The sequence below is a fragment of the Camponotus vicinus genome, unplaced genomic scaffold (genome assembly GCF_025532165.1).
Source record: "Camponotus vicinus isolate PSW18456_S1 unplaced genomic scaffold, iyCamVici1.0 SCAF_11, whole genome shotgun sequence".
NCBI lineage: Eukaryota > Metazoa > Arthropoda > Insecta > Hymenoptera > Formicidae > Camponotus > Camponotus vicinus.
The window spans coordinates 15,996,108-16,010,567 of NW_028141947.1; the positions used below are offsets into that span (position 1 = coordinate 15,996,108).

At 31.3% G+C, this 14,460-nt stretch overlaps 2 protein-coding genes across 7 annotated transcripts in view; one reads left to right on the forward strand and one right to left on the reverse strand.

The window, feature by feature from the left end:
* The window catches only part of Ssp3 (short spindle 3), a 72,386-nt gene extending 61,231 nt beyond the window's left edge, over nt 1-11,155 (reverse strand). For 3 of the 5 annotated variants that reach the window (XM_083083366.1, XM_083083364.1, XM_083083361.1), the window contains exons 1-10: nt 10,992-11,155; nt 10,255-10,476; nt 8,642-9,939; nt 7,755-8,503; nt 7,188-7,668; nt 6,777-6,959; nt 6,447-6,698; nt 5,930-6,376; nt 5,727-5,836; nt 5,527-5,650 (exon numbers count right to left, since the gene is read on the reverse strand). In XM_083083366.1, coding sequence (XP_082939492.1) covers nt 5,527-5,650; nt 5,727-5,836; nt 5,930-6,376; nt 6,447-6,698; nt 6,777-6,959; nt 7,188-7,668; nt 7,755-8,503; nt 8,642-9,939; nt 10,255-10,465 — 3,855 coding nt within the window. In that variant the 5' untranslated portion in view covers nt 10,466-10,476; nt 10,992-11,155. Of the gene's footprint in view, nt 1-5,526; nt 5,651-5,726; nt 5,837-5,929; nt 6,377-6,446; nt 6,699-6,776; nt 6,960-7,187; nt 7,669-7,754; nt 8,504-8,641; nt 9,940-10,254; nt 10,477-10,643; nt 10,910-10,991 lie in introns of those variants that run through there. The other 2 variants (XM_083083363.1, XM_083083362.1) reach the window with 2 other exon arrangements.
* Nucleotides 1-14,455, forward strand: part of LOC145962339 (uncharacterized) — a 120,694-nt gene extending 106,239 nt beyond the window's left edge. The window contains exons 1-8 of one of the 2 annotated variants that reach the window (XM_083083368.1): nt 10,925-11,503; nt 11,820-11,924; nt 12,025-12,090; nt 12,177-12,292; nt 12,445-12,720; nt 12,826-13,033; nt 13,122-13,342; nt 13,415-14,455. In XM_083083368.1, coding sequence (XP_082939494.1) covers nt 11,453-11,503; nt 11,820-11,924; nt 12,025-12,090; nt 12,177-12,292; nt 12,445-12,720; nt 12,826-13,033; nt 13,122-13,342; nt 13,415-14,426 — 2,055 coding nt within the window. In that variant the 5' untranslated portion in view covers nt 10,925-11,452 and the 3' untranslated portion in view covers nt 14,427-14,455. Of the gene's footprint in view, nt 1-10,924; nt 11,504-11,819; nt 11,925-12,024; nt 12,091-12,176; nt 12,293-12,444; nt 12,721-12,825; nt 13,034-13,121; nt 13,343-13,414 lie in introns of those variants that run through there. The other variant, XM_083083367.1, reaches the window with a different exon arrangement.
* The last annotated feature ends 5 nt before the right edge of the window (nt 14,456-14,460 follow it).

Below are 14,460 nucleotides of genomic sequence, written 5' to 3' on the forward strand. Positions count from 1 at the left end.
TATCCGAAATTTTGCGGGATTGATAAAAGCAAAATTCAATTAAAAGCATATATTTATATATTTATTTTATTATATATTTATTTTGTCGACAATAAAAGATAAAATAAAATTATTTTATATATTCTCTATTTAAAAAATACACAATTATATTCATATTATATTTATTATAATGTAAATTTTTCCGACGAAAATATTTAAGCTCTAAATGTTTTAAAAATATGCACAATTTAAAAAATAAAGAATGACAGATGGGTTGTACCATGCATGTGCATTTTTTACGCGTATATGTTTATATTAAACAAAAGACATAATAATATTGTCTATTATGGATCGTTACATCTCCTTTATTTTTCAATCTATACGTTACTCGGACTTTAATTCATTTGACAACTCCCTTTTTTTATGGTCAGCAAATACAATTTGTAATCATCGAAACCGTTCTTCTCCGCCTATCAACTGGAATGCAGTCACGCATATGAATCACGTGTATAAATCCTCGAGCGAGAGAGGGATGGCCTTAGGATTTATTCTTCGAATGATTTCTAGCAATTTACGTGGAATTGTAAATTTGTTTGGTCGACGGACCAGTGATTGGGAAACATCCGCGAGGAGGGGAGGAGGGGGAAATCGACGAACCCCCTTCGAGTAATTCGTTTCTTTGTCTCTAATGGTCCAAACTATACAAATTTTCCCGATCAGCCAGATAGAGGGTGAATTAAAATAGTGCATCTCGATTTTCTTAAATTTTTTAATTCGATTAAAATCACATTTCTTTGTCCACGATTACGATTCATTAGGAAAGAAATAAAATAGCGCTGCGAAATATCATTAAAATAACAGACGTTACGGAGATCATCTTTTCTATTTTTTAATTGAATGCACGCCTGATTACTTTCGTCGAACTCGGTCTCATAGATTGTATTTAAGGGGTATTAAAACGCTCGTATATCGGGAGAGAGACACGGCAGTTATAAAGATAAAGACGAGAATTTTGCGCGTCTAATCCCGGTTATCGCAAAATTTTTTTTATTCTGACGAGAATCTTTATCTCCGCGGCTCTTTTTACGACGCGACATCTTTTTCTGGTCCATTTAGTAACGAGGTGATTCCCTTGTTTCCATTTTCTCGAGGATCCCCGTATCACATATGGAGGCGAACCTGACCAATAATAATACCAGACGCTTTAACGATAAACGGAGCTATGTGAGCGTATACGAACAGCAATAAAGGCAAAATGCCCATATAAAACAAGTGAATTCGCGTCCAATGTCCGCTTAAACTGTACGAAATTTGGTAGTTACTATAAGACGGACGTGTAATGCACACACAAACATATGTCTCTTGACTATATTATTGTATTAGTTTGAATGGAATAAAAACGAATAATGAAAGAATAATGATTCCTCCGAAATCGAGGTACAGATATCACAGAATCTTGTTTTTCCTAATTGTTTTCATGTACGAATAAAATATCAATATTAAATATCAATATTAAATATCGTTATGCGATCAAAGAATAAATTGAAGTTAAAATATACATATTCGTACTCGATTTTTCCTAAACATATAAATATAAATATAAATATACAAAAACAAAAATATAAATACTAAATATAATAAATATAAATAGTCTGAAAAAAAAATATTTCTTTTTCCTATTTTTTTTCAACTATTGTAAGCAAATTTTTCTCTATCAAAACGTATAGGATTCAAGCATTTAAGTTTCATCTATCGTAGAAAAAGATAACAAAATCAATAAAGAGTTATAAGAATTTAGAATAAATAGAAATTTTTAATATCGTGTGAAATTTTTATTTAGACGATATTAAAAAAAAAGTATCTTATTTTTAGCTAAATTCTTATAATTCCACAAGTCTTTTCAATCGATATATCAATTCTTGTACAATTAAACGCTACTTTTCACTTATAGAGTTGCTAACTTGTTTCGCTTAATTAATTTACTTATCAGAAGCCCATAGTTTACGCATTTACACCAAATCAATTTGTCTTTCGAGAGCTTTTGAAGTTCGACAATAGCAAAATATCTATTTCTAAATAATATTATATTATTTTATGCGTATCACAAATTTACAAATATGCTTTATTATTATTTCAAACTTTTTCATCAGGATTCTTGCCTATAATTTTCAATAGATATGATATACTTTAATTTTTCAAATCTCAATTTTTTACCCTACAAGCCGATTTGCTCACGAAAAAATTTGAAGCGATGTTATCAAAACCGTGAAAAAATTTGACGAAAAACTGCAGTCTCTAATAAATATCGTTGATATTTTACGTTTTAAGTTTTCGACTAGAGCCCGCAAAAATAAAATGTCGGGAGCTCTTCTATGTAAAATCTCGCTCGCGTTCGCCACCGCGATCGTATCGAAGGAAGACGAAGGGCGGTAGCTCGGGAAAATTGCAGCGCGCATTTCGGATTCTGAAACGTGCGAAGAGGTCGTTGAAAAAGCGCCGATGGGAGGAGAGGAGAGGAGAGAAGAGGAGAGGAGACGAGACAAAAGATTAGGCCGGGTCCTCGAAACCGGGGCTTGATGGAAGTGGAAGCAGGAGTACCCCGTGCGTATATTCTCTCTCTCTCTTTCTCTCTCTTTCATTTTTTCTTTTTCTCTTCGCGGACGGACTTTCCTTTCACCGTATAACTCTGCTCCATCCGCGCGCGTGACGTTCGTGCGTGCACGCGTATCTGTATGTGGGTGACGTCACTAAAAGCTCTCTCGCCGCTAATGCATTTGCGGAGAGGGATCCTTGGAAGGGGGGGAGCAGGAAGGAGGTGGCGCCAGTGCCGTATCTATGGAGCGTGAAGAATCGATGGTGAAATCACGCCGATGAATTGGTACATCGAAAAAGATCGAATCTCGTTTCATTTCGACGATTTCGAGGAGACGTGCGTGAAATATCGGACGTAAAAAGTCCCTTTGTGCATTAATAAGTTCTATTTGTTCTCGTGTTACCTTGTATATTATAGAATAAAGATATCATATGCACTTGTTCAATGAGCATTTACTTGTATATGAATATATATATTCATTTTGTTATATATTTTATTACATATTTTGTTACATATATACAACAAAATTATTTGTTCAAAATGCATAACCAGAAATGTAAAAATTCAGTCGCATTAATCATATTTGTTGTTTTTTTAATTGCACAAAGCATTCGTTATTTGTTCGATACCATAAAATGACAACGCGTATAAATCGAATTAAATCGAATCTTTTATTTCGCTAACCGCGCACCAAAAAGGTCATTTGATGAAATATTTGTAACTAATTGAACCGCGAATCCAATAAAAATAATAAATAAAATAAACAGAAAATATCGAAAAGAGCAACGTATATTTCTTTTTAATTTAAAAATTATTCCAAAAGTAAAATTCTCTTAAATTGTGATGAAAAATGTTAACATTCAAAAAATAATATCATAAATGTAAGACATCTCCTTCATATTAAAAAATAAATATTATCTAATCTGTCAATTAATTTATTGAAACAATGCAAACAACATTATTGCAATTGTCTGTAACACACAATATGAATATGTTCATCACTAATATAGATATAAACACTAATATATTGTTTGAATATTATTATTGCAGAAGGATTTACATTTATATCTTTCCTTTTATTTCAAGCCTTCGACTCCGAAATTAGTATATCTCGTTCTTTATTTACTCCGTCTTTTACATGGATAAGCGATACGTGTCTACCACACGACTCTCGAAACTGGTCTAAAGACAACCGCGATGTAAAATCGTGGATCCCGAAGAGTCTTAATCCTTATTTTGACAAGTTGGACAGAATAGACAGGATGACAGGGGCACGTCGTTTTTACCAACGTCGTTCCTCTGCCACAATGTCAAAACGAGATAAAAAGGGAAAAAAAGACAAAATAAGCTGTAATCTACATGCCTATCTATCACATTAACTCACTTTAGACGACGATACGTTTATGCGCGTTCGATAAATATCATTGTATAACTTGCCTCAGCCCCGAAATAACAGAGATTTTTTTATCTCATTGTCAGTATGAAAGCAGCTTTCAAGAATTAAAGCGCTTTACGTAAAAGTGGCCATTTTTCTAGACATTCGTTTATATTAGTTATCCGGATTAGATAAAAAATATGCGGATTAGAAAAAAATATCGACTTATGTTTTTAGAATAATATCTATTTTTTTAATTAGAAGTAAAAAAATGGAGATCTTGAAGAACAAAAACTCGAAGAGAACTTTTTTTTACAAAAAATTGTTTTTAGTAACATGAAAAATAATTATGATAAAAAATCCACTGTTATCATCTGATTGCAAACTATAATAATAATTTCGAATAATTTCACATCTCAAGATTTAAGGTTACTGTAACAATTTTATTAAAATTTCCCTGGGAAATTAAACATAAAATAAAGATTGTTATATTTACTTGATTATACTTTTAAGCTTAATGTGAGAGCAATTTGAGAAATTTATAATATCTAGATTTATAATCAAAGTTTCATCAATGTTTTGATATTAATGGGAAATAAAAGGTGAGGATCGTTACCGCGATAACAATATTTAGACTTAACCATACAATACAGAATTCCGATCAAAATCTCGTGTGTGTGTGAATGTTGTAATTTAATTATAAAAATCAATCTTTTTTTGCTCGAATTTTCTTGAAAAATTACCTGAATATCAATTCTGCCAGGACCTTTTTCAAAGATTGTTTCAAGTAAAACACCTTGAGAGATATCGCACTATTGCATCGAACCAAAATACTATGAGATTTCTATTTGAAAATAGTTGGTTCATTTCTCTTCAGATGGCAGCACGTATTGGATAAAAGTTGATTCAAATTTTATATATCGAATTGTATGTATATTATATATATGTATAATCGAATGAATTAATGAATATTTTATCAATAATTTAATGAATATATTTATAAATAATGAATATATGAATTAATTAATAAATATATTTATAAATAAAATTATATGTATATAATTGCGTGTACGTGTGTATATCTAAATTGCGTTTTATAATGCATAAAAAATTCTAACGACAAAAATTTTTATATTGAAAAATATTCTGAAGAGAATTCTTATTAATTACTTTAATTTGGAAACAGAAATGAGAAAAATGATAACACAGAAGAGAATTCAATTTAAGAATTTTCAACAATTTGTGCAATATATAAAGAATAAATCCAAACAGATGTGATATACAAAAAGATATCGTGTAATAAATTAATTTCAATTTTTTTAATATTAATATTATCGCCTCTATTTATTCTTTTCTATCATAATGCACATTTTTTTCAAACAAATCACAAGTTGAAAAATTAAATATATGTTTATAGAAACATAATTTACCTGTTAACTATGTGATATTGGATAAAAAAATAATCGCCATACTATTCTTGAAATTTTTTATGTAAATTCATATTATAATTTATATTTTTCTACCAATGCGATCGCGTGGGAGAATTAACACTATCAGAGATAAATAAATGTAAACTTACCTCTAGACGTTGTAAAAGTAGATCCAATATAACGAGGATTTTGTTGCTTAATAGAATCATTTCCGTGTTCTCGACGTTTTCACTGATGCTCGCTTTGTAAACTCGACATAGTGATATAAGTGCTCTAAAATTTTAAATACAAGTAGAAAATATCTTGTAACATTAATCGAAAATATTTACATTTAGTACTTATTACTTACTTATTTGGTAAATTATATGATGTATTTTGTGTATTTAAGCCTAGGTTCAATAAGTTTGTTAAGGTGTCAAATCCATTCAAGCATCTGAAAGCATCCTGATCAGATGGACACTGAAACAGAATACAATAATAACAAGAATAAATAAAATATAATGATGTAGAGTAATTTTTCAAAAGCCAAAGTCTCTTCTCTATAGAACTTACAGATTTAGAGAAAGCTCGAACAATTTCACCCAAGCAGCGCTCCAAGGCAGCGAGTGCTATAGTCGACCATGCAGATTTGGAATGATTATTATATAATCTATCCAACTCTTTTAAGTTGCGCCGAAATTTGACTTTATTGGCCGATTCGACGGATAAATTCTGATTACTTTCATTTTTACATTTATCCTCCCATTCTTGTCCACGTAAGCTCATGCGTTGCTTTATCTTCCTACATCGGCGCTTTAGCGCTTTCTGTTTCTCTCTCGCAGCCTTGCTACTGTTTGCGTTGTTATTACTGATCACAGTAACCGGGACATCCCGTATTTGTGCGATATTGAAACGTTGAAGTTCGTCTCGCGATGGTTCACGATTGTCGTGCGCATTTCGTACCGCTTCGAGATGTGTCTTTCCTTTCAAATGGCTCAGAAGATGTACTTCGTTAGGTATCTGACATAAAATATATACAAATGTAACATCTTGTTAAAGGGAAAAAAAAGATACATTATATAAAACTTACAATCGTGCCACATAAGGAGCACTGTTTCTGAGCGGGATAGGATTTAAGAGTAGGTGGTACTTCTTCCGATCTTAAGATTGAAGATTCAACGGCACGTTGCCGAATATGTTCAATATTCTCCACGTGTCGTCTAGCGGATTCTTGCTGCTTCTGCGCTATTTTTTTCTGCAACTCTTCCTGATTAGCTAGTTGAGCCGCGTGAAGTGCCGATAAGCGTTCTTCACGATCTCGTGCCTTTTCCCTCGCTAATTCCTATAATTAAAATCAAGATAAGAGATTCAAGAGTTAGATGAAAAAAATTGTGCACAAGCCTAATGACAATTGATTTACCTGTCGTTCTTTTTCTCTTTCAAGCTGCATTTTACCAACTCTTTCCTCGCGTTCTCGTCGCGCTTGTTTCATTTTTTGTATTCTTAGCTGCCGTTCCGCTTCCAAAGCTCTTCGACGTTCTTCAGCTGCGGCTTCTTTAGCAGCTTTTTCCTCCTGTCGACGTTGACGTTCTTCTTGAATCCCCTATATAACATAAGTCAATTATTAAAAAAACTGCTATTATATTAATATAATTTGTATATAGATCAATGCAATATGTATTAATGTTATATATAATATTTGTATTATATACAACATGTCTTATATATATATATATATATATATATATATATATATATATATATATGCAGAGAAAATCCCCAAAAAGTTATTGAAACTGTATGTTATCTCTTTTTGTCCGAAAATATATACCTGTAATCTTTCTTCCTGTTCTTGACACAAAGCCATAAAATCATGCCTCTTATTTTGCGCCTCAAGTTCATTGATAAAAGCTATTTCTTTCAATTTCGAGTCCTCATCATGTGCCTTTCTCACTATTTCTAACAAATGTTGCGTTCTATTTTCCTCCGCCTTTTTAAGTCTCATTTCCATCCTGACCCGCTTGTTTTCTATCAATTGATTTTTTGCGCTTTTGACGTCTTCCACTTTGTTCAATAACTCTCGCAATCGTTGCGACTTTTCCATTAGCAGTTTTTGACGTTTGTGTTGCGCGCAATCTTGTTTCGCTTGATATCTTCTTAACGTTTCGGGGAGCGATCTTTTCCGCGACGGAGACGAAAGTTTCTGATGCAATTCTAAAGCACGCCCCGGATGGCGAGCTACTAATGCACGCAACTGTGCAAGAGTGTCAACTCGTTCCGCCCAAGACATTCCTTCCAACATATTTTCGTACCTGTAATATCAATTTTATTAGTGAAATATGATTAGATATGATATATCATAAGATATATTATATAAATGCGCATAGTTTATATGTACCTATCCTCTAAATCTAAACTAATATCATCAGTACCGCTACTAAGCGACGCTGTAGGCTCATCTTCCATTTCAAGAACCATTTCACCATCTGTTTCGTCTGTTTCCGTGTCAATATCGATTTCGGCAGATTCTAATTCCAAAATTTGCCGTTTCAAAGATGCTTCTTCATCCGACAGCTGCTGAGATCTTTGAGAATCTGCTTCTTCCGTCTTCCTCTCTTCTTCTAAAATAATTCTTTCTCTTTCTGCCTGAGCAGCCATGAACTGTTGTATGCGTTTCTCGAGTAATTCTGCATCGTTCTTAAAAATGGCTGCGATCACTGATGTTGAATTGTCGCACAAATTTAAAGTATTCTTTTTCAGTGTATCTTCGAGATTATTCTTAATTGTAGATGTCATGAATTCTCTCTTTACTTTTTTAACTTCATTATTCATGTTTTTGCCAGTTTTTCCTACAATGCATTTTTTCCTTTGTTTGTTGTTCCCATCAGGAGTGTAACTAGTCTTCTTTATCTTCTCTGACGGACTTTCTATTGACAAAGCTGGCAAGGATAGAGCAGTACTTGGTTTATGAAAGCGCGTAGACATGTTCAAGTTATGAGTGCTCCCTCTTCTACAACGATTCCTAACTGTTTGCCAACCATCACTTTCATCTTTTGTCTTTGGAGATGCTGTTTGTTTGGTTAAAACTTCTACTGACCCATTCATGTCTCTATTTTGATCTTTCCTTAAAGTGCTTTGTTCAGATAACTGAAAAAAAAAATATTAAATTAATTTAGACTAAAAAATAATAAATAAATTTGTTGTTAGAATATGTAAAATATATATTATATCTAACACAGTACATTACAGATTCAAAATAAAAGTCATTCCTTAATAGAAAAATACCTTGTTTTCAGGAGTTTGAAATCGTCCTCTTACAATAACAGACGTTCCAGGCCTTGTTTTATTTGAAGCAGATAAATTCTTGTCGCTTAAACAAGTTTTACTTCTAACAAACTTTGGAGTTTCGCTTAAAGTTGATGATTGTACTTTAGGTTTTGTTTGCGACACAGTTGAGTAAGCAGGTCTATTTACATTGTTTATTACAGGGCCAGATAATGTGTTTCGAATATCCTTATTATTCGATTTATCATGGGAATGTTTATTTATTTGACAATTAACTTGATTAATTTTTTCTGGAGTATTTTGAGCAATGGGTGCCTTCGTATTTATTCTTTCAGTATTAATGTGATTGTTCTCACATTTTTTAATACTATCTTTTTTAACTTTGGCATTAATTTCATGCTTTGCCAATCCAATGTTAGTTTTATTACACAATAACTTGCTATCCAAGTTTTTCTCATCTGTCTTACTGTCTCTAATATTCACTCCATTACTTTCTTTTTGCATAATTTCACAATTACTACATGAAATCATTTGAACATCCTTATCATTTTTACATGATTCTCGTTTTTCTACAGATAAATTAGAATCTGCTAACTTTACAATGTTACTGTTTAATGCTACTGTGTCCTTTGTTTGTTTAGAAACATTTTTAACATCCATCTTATTTTTAGAATCACATGTTGCACCTTCATTTAACGCCTTGCGGTCCACAAAACTATTGGCTTTTGATTGCACAGATTGCTTCACAAATACTTTAAGTGCTTTTGTTGATGTGGATTTTTCTTTATTTGCCATTTGATTCCCAATCTTATCTATTCCATTTTTGCGTTTCTCTTTAATATCAGAGGAACAATTTTTGCAAACATTGTTTTTATTATCTTTCAATAATTTGTGAACAAATTCCTCCTTTCCATGATTAACTTTATTGTCTGTTACAATTTTATTTTCACATATGGTTTGATCAATTGGGCTCCTGCAAAGAAATTCTGTCGGACTTACTCTTTGCAAAGGACTAGTACATTTTGGAATTATTGTAGAATTCCATATACGACAAGGGGAAGTTTTTCTAACTTCCCAAGCCAAAGGAGTTCGTCTTAATGGCGGTGATGAATTTTCATAAGCCCATTTAACTTTAAACCATTCTATCAAGTTATGAAAGTCTCGGGTATAATTTTCTAACACTAGAATAACTTCTTTACATTCCGAAATATTTTCATCTTCTTCGCACGTTTGATAAATACCATCAACTGCTCTTTGTAAATTTCCAAATAAAAATGCCCAATATCGTGCCTGTAATTCTATACAAACAATACAAATTATTAAGAGTTGAATAATTTATGCTTTTACAGGAAACAAGACATTTTAGCATAATTGCAAATAATATAATAATTAAAGGTGTTTTATATAAAAATTTGCCAATCTCTTTTAATGTTATTTAAAATATTTTTATTTAAAGAAACTATGCAAATGGAAAAAATTGTACACTATTAAAATTAAGGGAAAAGTTTGAATTTTATTCTATATTAAAATATATTAATATCTTTTAAAATATTTTTATGCGGAGGTTCTAAATGTTAATTTTTTTTTTTTCTACAAACAAAAGGCTGTCTTACCAGATTTCTTATCACGACCTGTAGAAGCAGACCTTACTCTTGTAGCTGGTTTCATGGATCGCTTTGTTGTACCTGACTGAATCTGTCTTGGCACACTGGGCGGCTTCTTTGTAATTTTCTCTATATTATTCGTACCAACAGGTACATTAAAGGCTACCAAGTTCCTGGCTGCACGACCTTCTTCCTGGATGAGTAGCCTAACGTCTGCCATTTTACAGATATCTAAAATGATAAAAAAGGTAGAATTAAAAAATTTAAAAATACTGTTTGTTAAAAATAAACTTATTAAAATTTCACGAGTAAGATATGCTGTGAAACATACTTAAAAAAAAAAAAAATTCGATAAACAATACAATATACAGAATACAGCTCAACAGACTTAACCGTACACGAGTTCAAACGGGATTGTCATCGTGCATTAGCATCGTAATAATGACATGACCTACGATAATGTCATCTCGTGTCGATCGGAGCTTGTTGTTTAGGTTGTTAGGTTAAATCGTTATAATTATCGATATATATACTTCAAGGAAACAAGATATGACCGCGACACGTCGACAACATATATTTCGTAAACCAATATTTACAACCTCCCACGCTATCTTCGCTAACGAATGACACTCGTCAACTACTCCGCCACTGCGTCTTGTCAAACTTACGACTTATGGCTACGTTTGCACGCGTGTTACACGCGACTTATTCGTACGTGCATGCATACGTGTATTTGTGATTTTTACCTGATAATTACGAGAAATCGCAAAACGACGATCGCCTGTTCCTCGCACGATTACGTTTCGTAAATGACATTTGAGGAATAATACATAACATTTTACGCGTAATTACACGTTAGATGAACACGAGCTCTCTAGCTCTTTGTTGGTTATACTGGCTGTTGTGTGTTCTTCGGATCAGATGTCGCGCATGCGTGATGTGGAAAAGGGGGAGGAGAAGCATGCGTGGGTGTAGTAAACATGTGCAGTTACATGAATGAATTCTCTGATGATTAAAAATAATAGAATCATAAAAAAATTATACTATGAATTTTAATGATTTTTTTTCTATTTGAGATCGAAAACTTTTACGACTAATAAATCTGTATTTTTTCTTCTTGACGTCATGTCATGTTTTGCAAGGTACCTTGCGATGTGACATGCTTATTACTCGAATATTATACGTGATATATTTATAATAAATAATAATGATGAAAGCAAATAACATGGATGAGGAAGACGAAAATGTTGTGATACAAGTATGATGATTTCACGAAAATTCGTATTTAAAGAAACCATATTGCCTTTATAAGCAAAATGATGAGGTTATATTTACAGACACATTTTGCACTATTATTTTTGTAAGATTAAAATCGAAGATATATTTAAAATAAATTAATGCATATATTGTGTTATTTATTTCTTCCTTTTAGTTTGACAATATGGTTTCTCAATTGATTTAAATATACAATGCAGTCTTTGCATTCTATAAACACGAGTTACAAAGATAAAGACTAAGAATAACAAGAAATAATAGTATTTGTCAAAAATCTTAATATTTTATTTATTTTACAGGGTAGTGCTCTTCATGAACATCTGTCAAAATTGGGTTACACAGATTTTGAAACTGTATCTGTACCAAAGACAACATTTTTGAAAGAGAAGCAATATTTAAATATTGTAATTTTGATACATTATCTTTATAATGCATGGAGATATATATTCTCGATACAGTGTTCTTTATGTTAGTACTAGTAAGATATAATTTTGATTTTTCCAGAATATTAGAAGTACTATACAGAAGATTTATAAACAATTATTTTCTTTTTATTCCTGGATAACACAGGTATTGCTTTCTTTAATAGCAATTAACTAATATAGTTGTACAAGTTGCATTCCATATAATTATATTGTACAATTTATCTTTTACAGGAAAAGAGTATTTCTGAAAAGCAATTGAGTGCAATTTTGAATGCAGAAGCTTTACTGAATGATCATTTCTTTGTGATTAACAGTTTTGTAAGCAAGTGCAATGACAATTCTAAAAAGTAATAGCTTTTTCTATCAAATCTGTATGCTATTAATAATGTTTTATTTTTATTTATATGCTATAAAAATTTTATATGCTATAAAAAAGACTGAAACTTATCTTGCATAAATGATTAAAACTTCAATTATACAATGGAATTATTATTTGCAGAACAAGGCTACAGGAATTAATTGTAACTGGAATAGTATTAATTTCTTCAACATATATTTCATTGTGTAAATATAAGATGTTACCAACACTATTTGCATCATCTATGATCTGTTGTGCTGGTTACATAAAATATACGCGTTTTTATGCAAATAGGGATTTAAAAAATGTTATATCATTACAAAATGAACTGCTTGCCATGTGTAAAGAAAGTCTTAAGATTTTACGACGTAATTGTAAAATAAAATTGAATTTTGAAACATGTTTCCAGCAATTCTCGTGAGTACGCAAACTTATTAAATTACAAATATCAATATTTTAGATATATGAATATTTAATTCTAAAGAAAACTATTGTTATTCTCTTTTTCTTTGTTTTTATTAGTCATTTCATGGGAAGAAAATTGCAATACTTGCAACCTTTAACAGAGACTTTAATCGAATTTATGGGAAATATTTCGTACTTATATTACCAATGTTCTCTATCAATTGCAAAATTACTGCCGCCAGATGTATGTAATGAAGAATTGTTTACAAAATTCGAATGTAATTCATTTGAAATATCTGGCGAAATCAATTATGAAGCATTAAAAGTAAATAAACACAACATTAAATTTTCAAATATTTGTTTGTTATAAATTCTTTTCTTACTATACTATATATTTTTATACTTGTTTACAGAAATTATATCACACCTATCTTTTGGTACAATCAGAAATGTTATATTTATTAGCTATTGCATATGACAGCAATACTTGGATACATCAGTGTCAAATGATTCCTGAAACAAAATTAGCTCGTATAATTCACATCTTAATTAAGAAATTGACAGTACATAAAATCAAATTGTCGGAGATTATTAATGTTTATCATAGTTGTGAAGTGGAACCAGTCCGACATAAGTAAGTTAAAGTGCATATTTATGTTTATATTTATTACAATAAACACCACATCATGTTATATTTTTTTCTTAGGGCACAAAGGGCCAAATGGCAAGATCCGAGTGTTCAATTGGACTTAGCATCATATAAGTTACAATTAGCCTATAATCAAGTATTTTCAATATTTAAAGACATTGATTACTGCATTAGTCAGGAAACTGGCATTGATAATAAAACAACTGAGATATTCATGCAGAGGTTGGATAAAGCATTCAAAGAGATTGATGTAGCTAAAAATTTGACAGAATTTGTTGTCTTATTAATGGCAAGGTCGGGATTCCGTAAATCGAAGAATGATCCGTCTGTAATTAACGATATTACGATAGATCAGAATCTCAATTTGCCTGTAATAATCGATTCAGATCCAGAGATTCTCGATGAAGTATTTGAGGAATATATAAAAGATGACTATCTAGAAACTTTGCATGAAGAAACAGATAAGTATTCATTGGAACAGCAAAAATTAGATAAACTTTTGGTAAAGAATTTTATGAGTGAATTGAAAGAAGCTCTAGTTGATAAACATAAATCTATGTCCGAACGAGAATCGAAAGCCTTACAACGTATATACAAAAATATATCAAAAGACTCTCTATCAAGTACTGAAGACAACAAGAACTGTCAATTTATACCTATTCCACCACCAATGCCTGCTTATTACATATGGTCGAGTCCATCAAGCAACATTAATTCGAAATATAAAAAGATAATTCCTTCCACTTGTAAGATTAAAAATAATGATTTAGCTGTTCAAGAAAAGATTGACGATTCTAATGAAGAGAACGATTCTATGAGAATGCTAAAATATAAAGACATATTTAATATGCCATCTGCAGAAGCCTATAAAAGAGAAAACGAGGAATCTTTTACATTTTTACCACAGATTCTACTTGAAACACAAGCTACACAATTTGTTACAAAATTACCACTCGCTTTTCTCCGGGAGGAAACATTTGTAGGAAGTGGTGAAAATTCCGAAGATGAAATTGTAAATAATTCAAGTGATAACATAAATGATAATAATGAAGAGAATGAAAATTCTTAATAATAAAGCAATAAGTGTGATAATAGCAACTGAA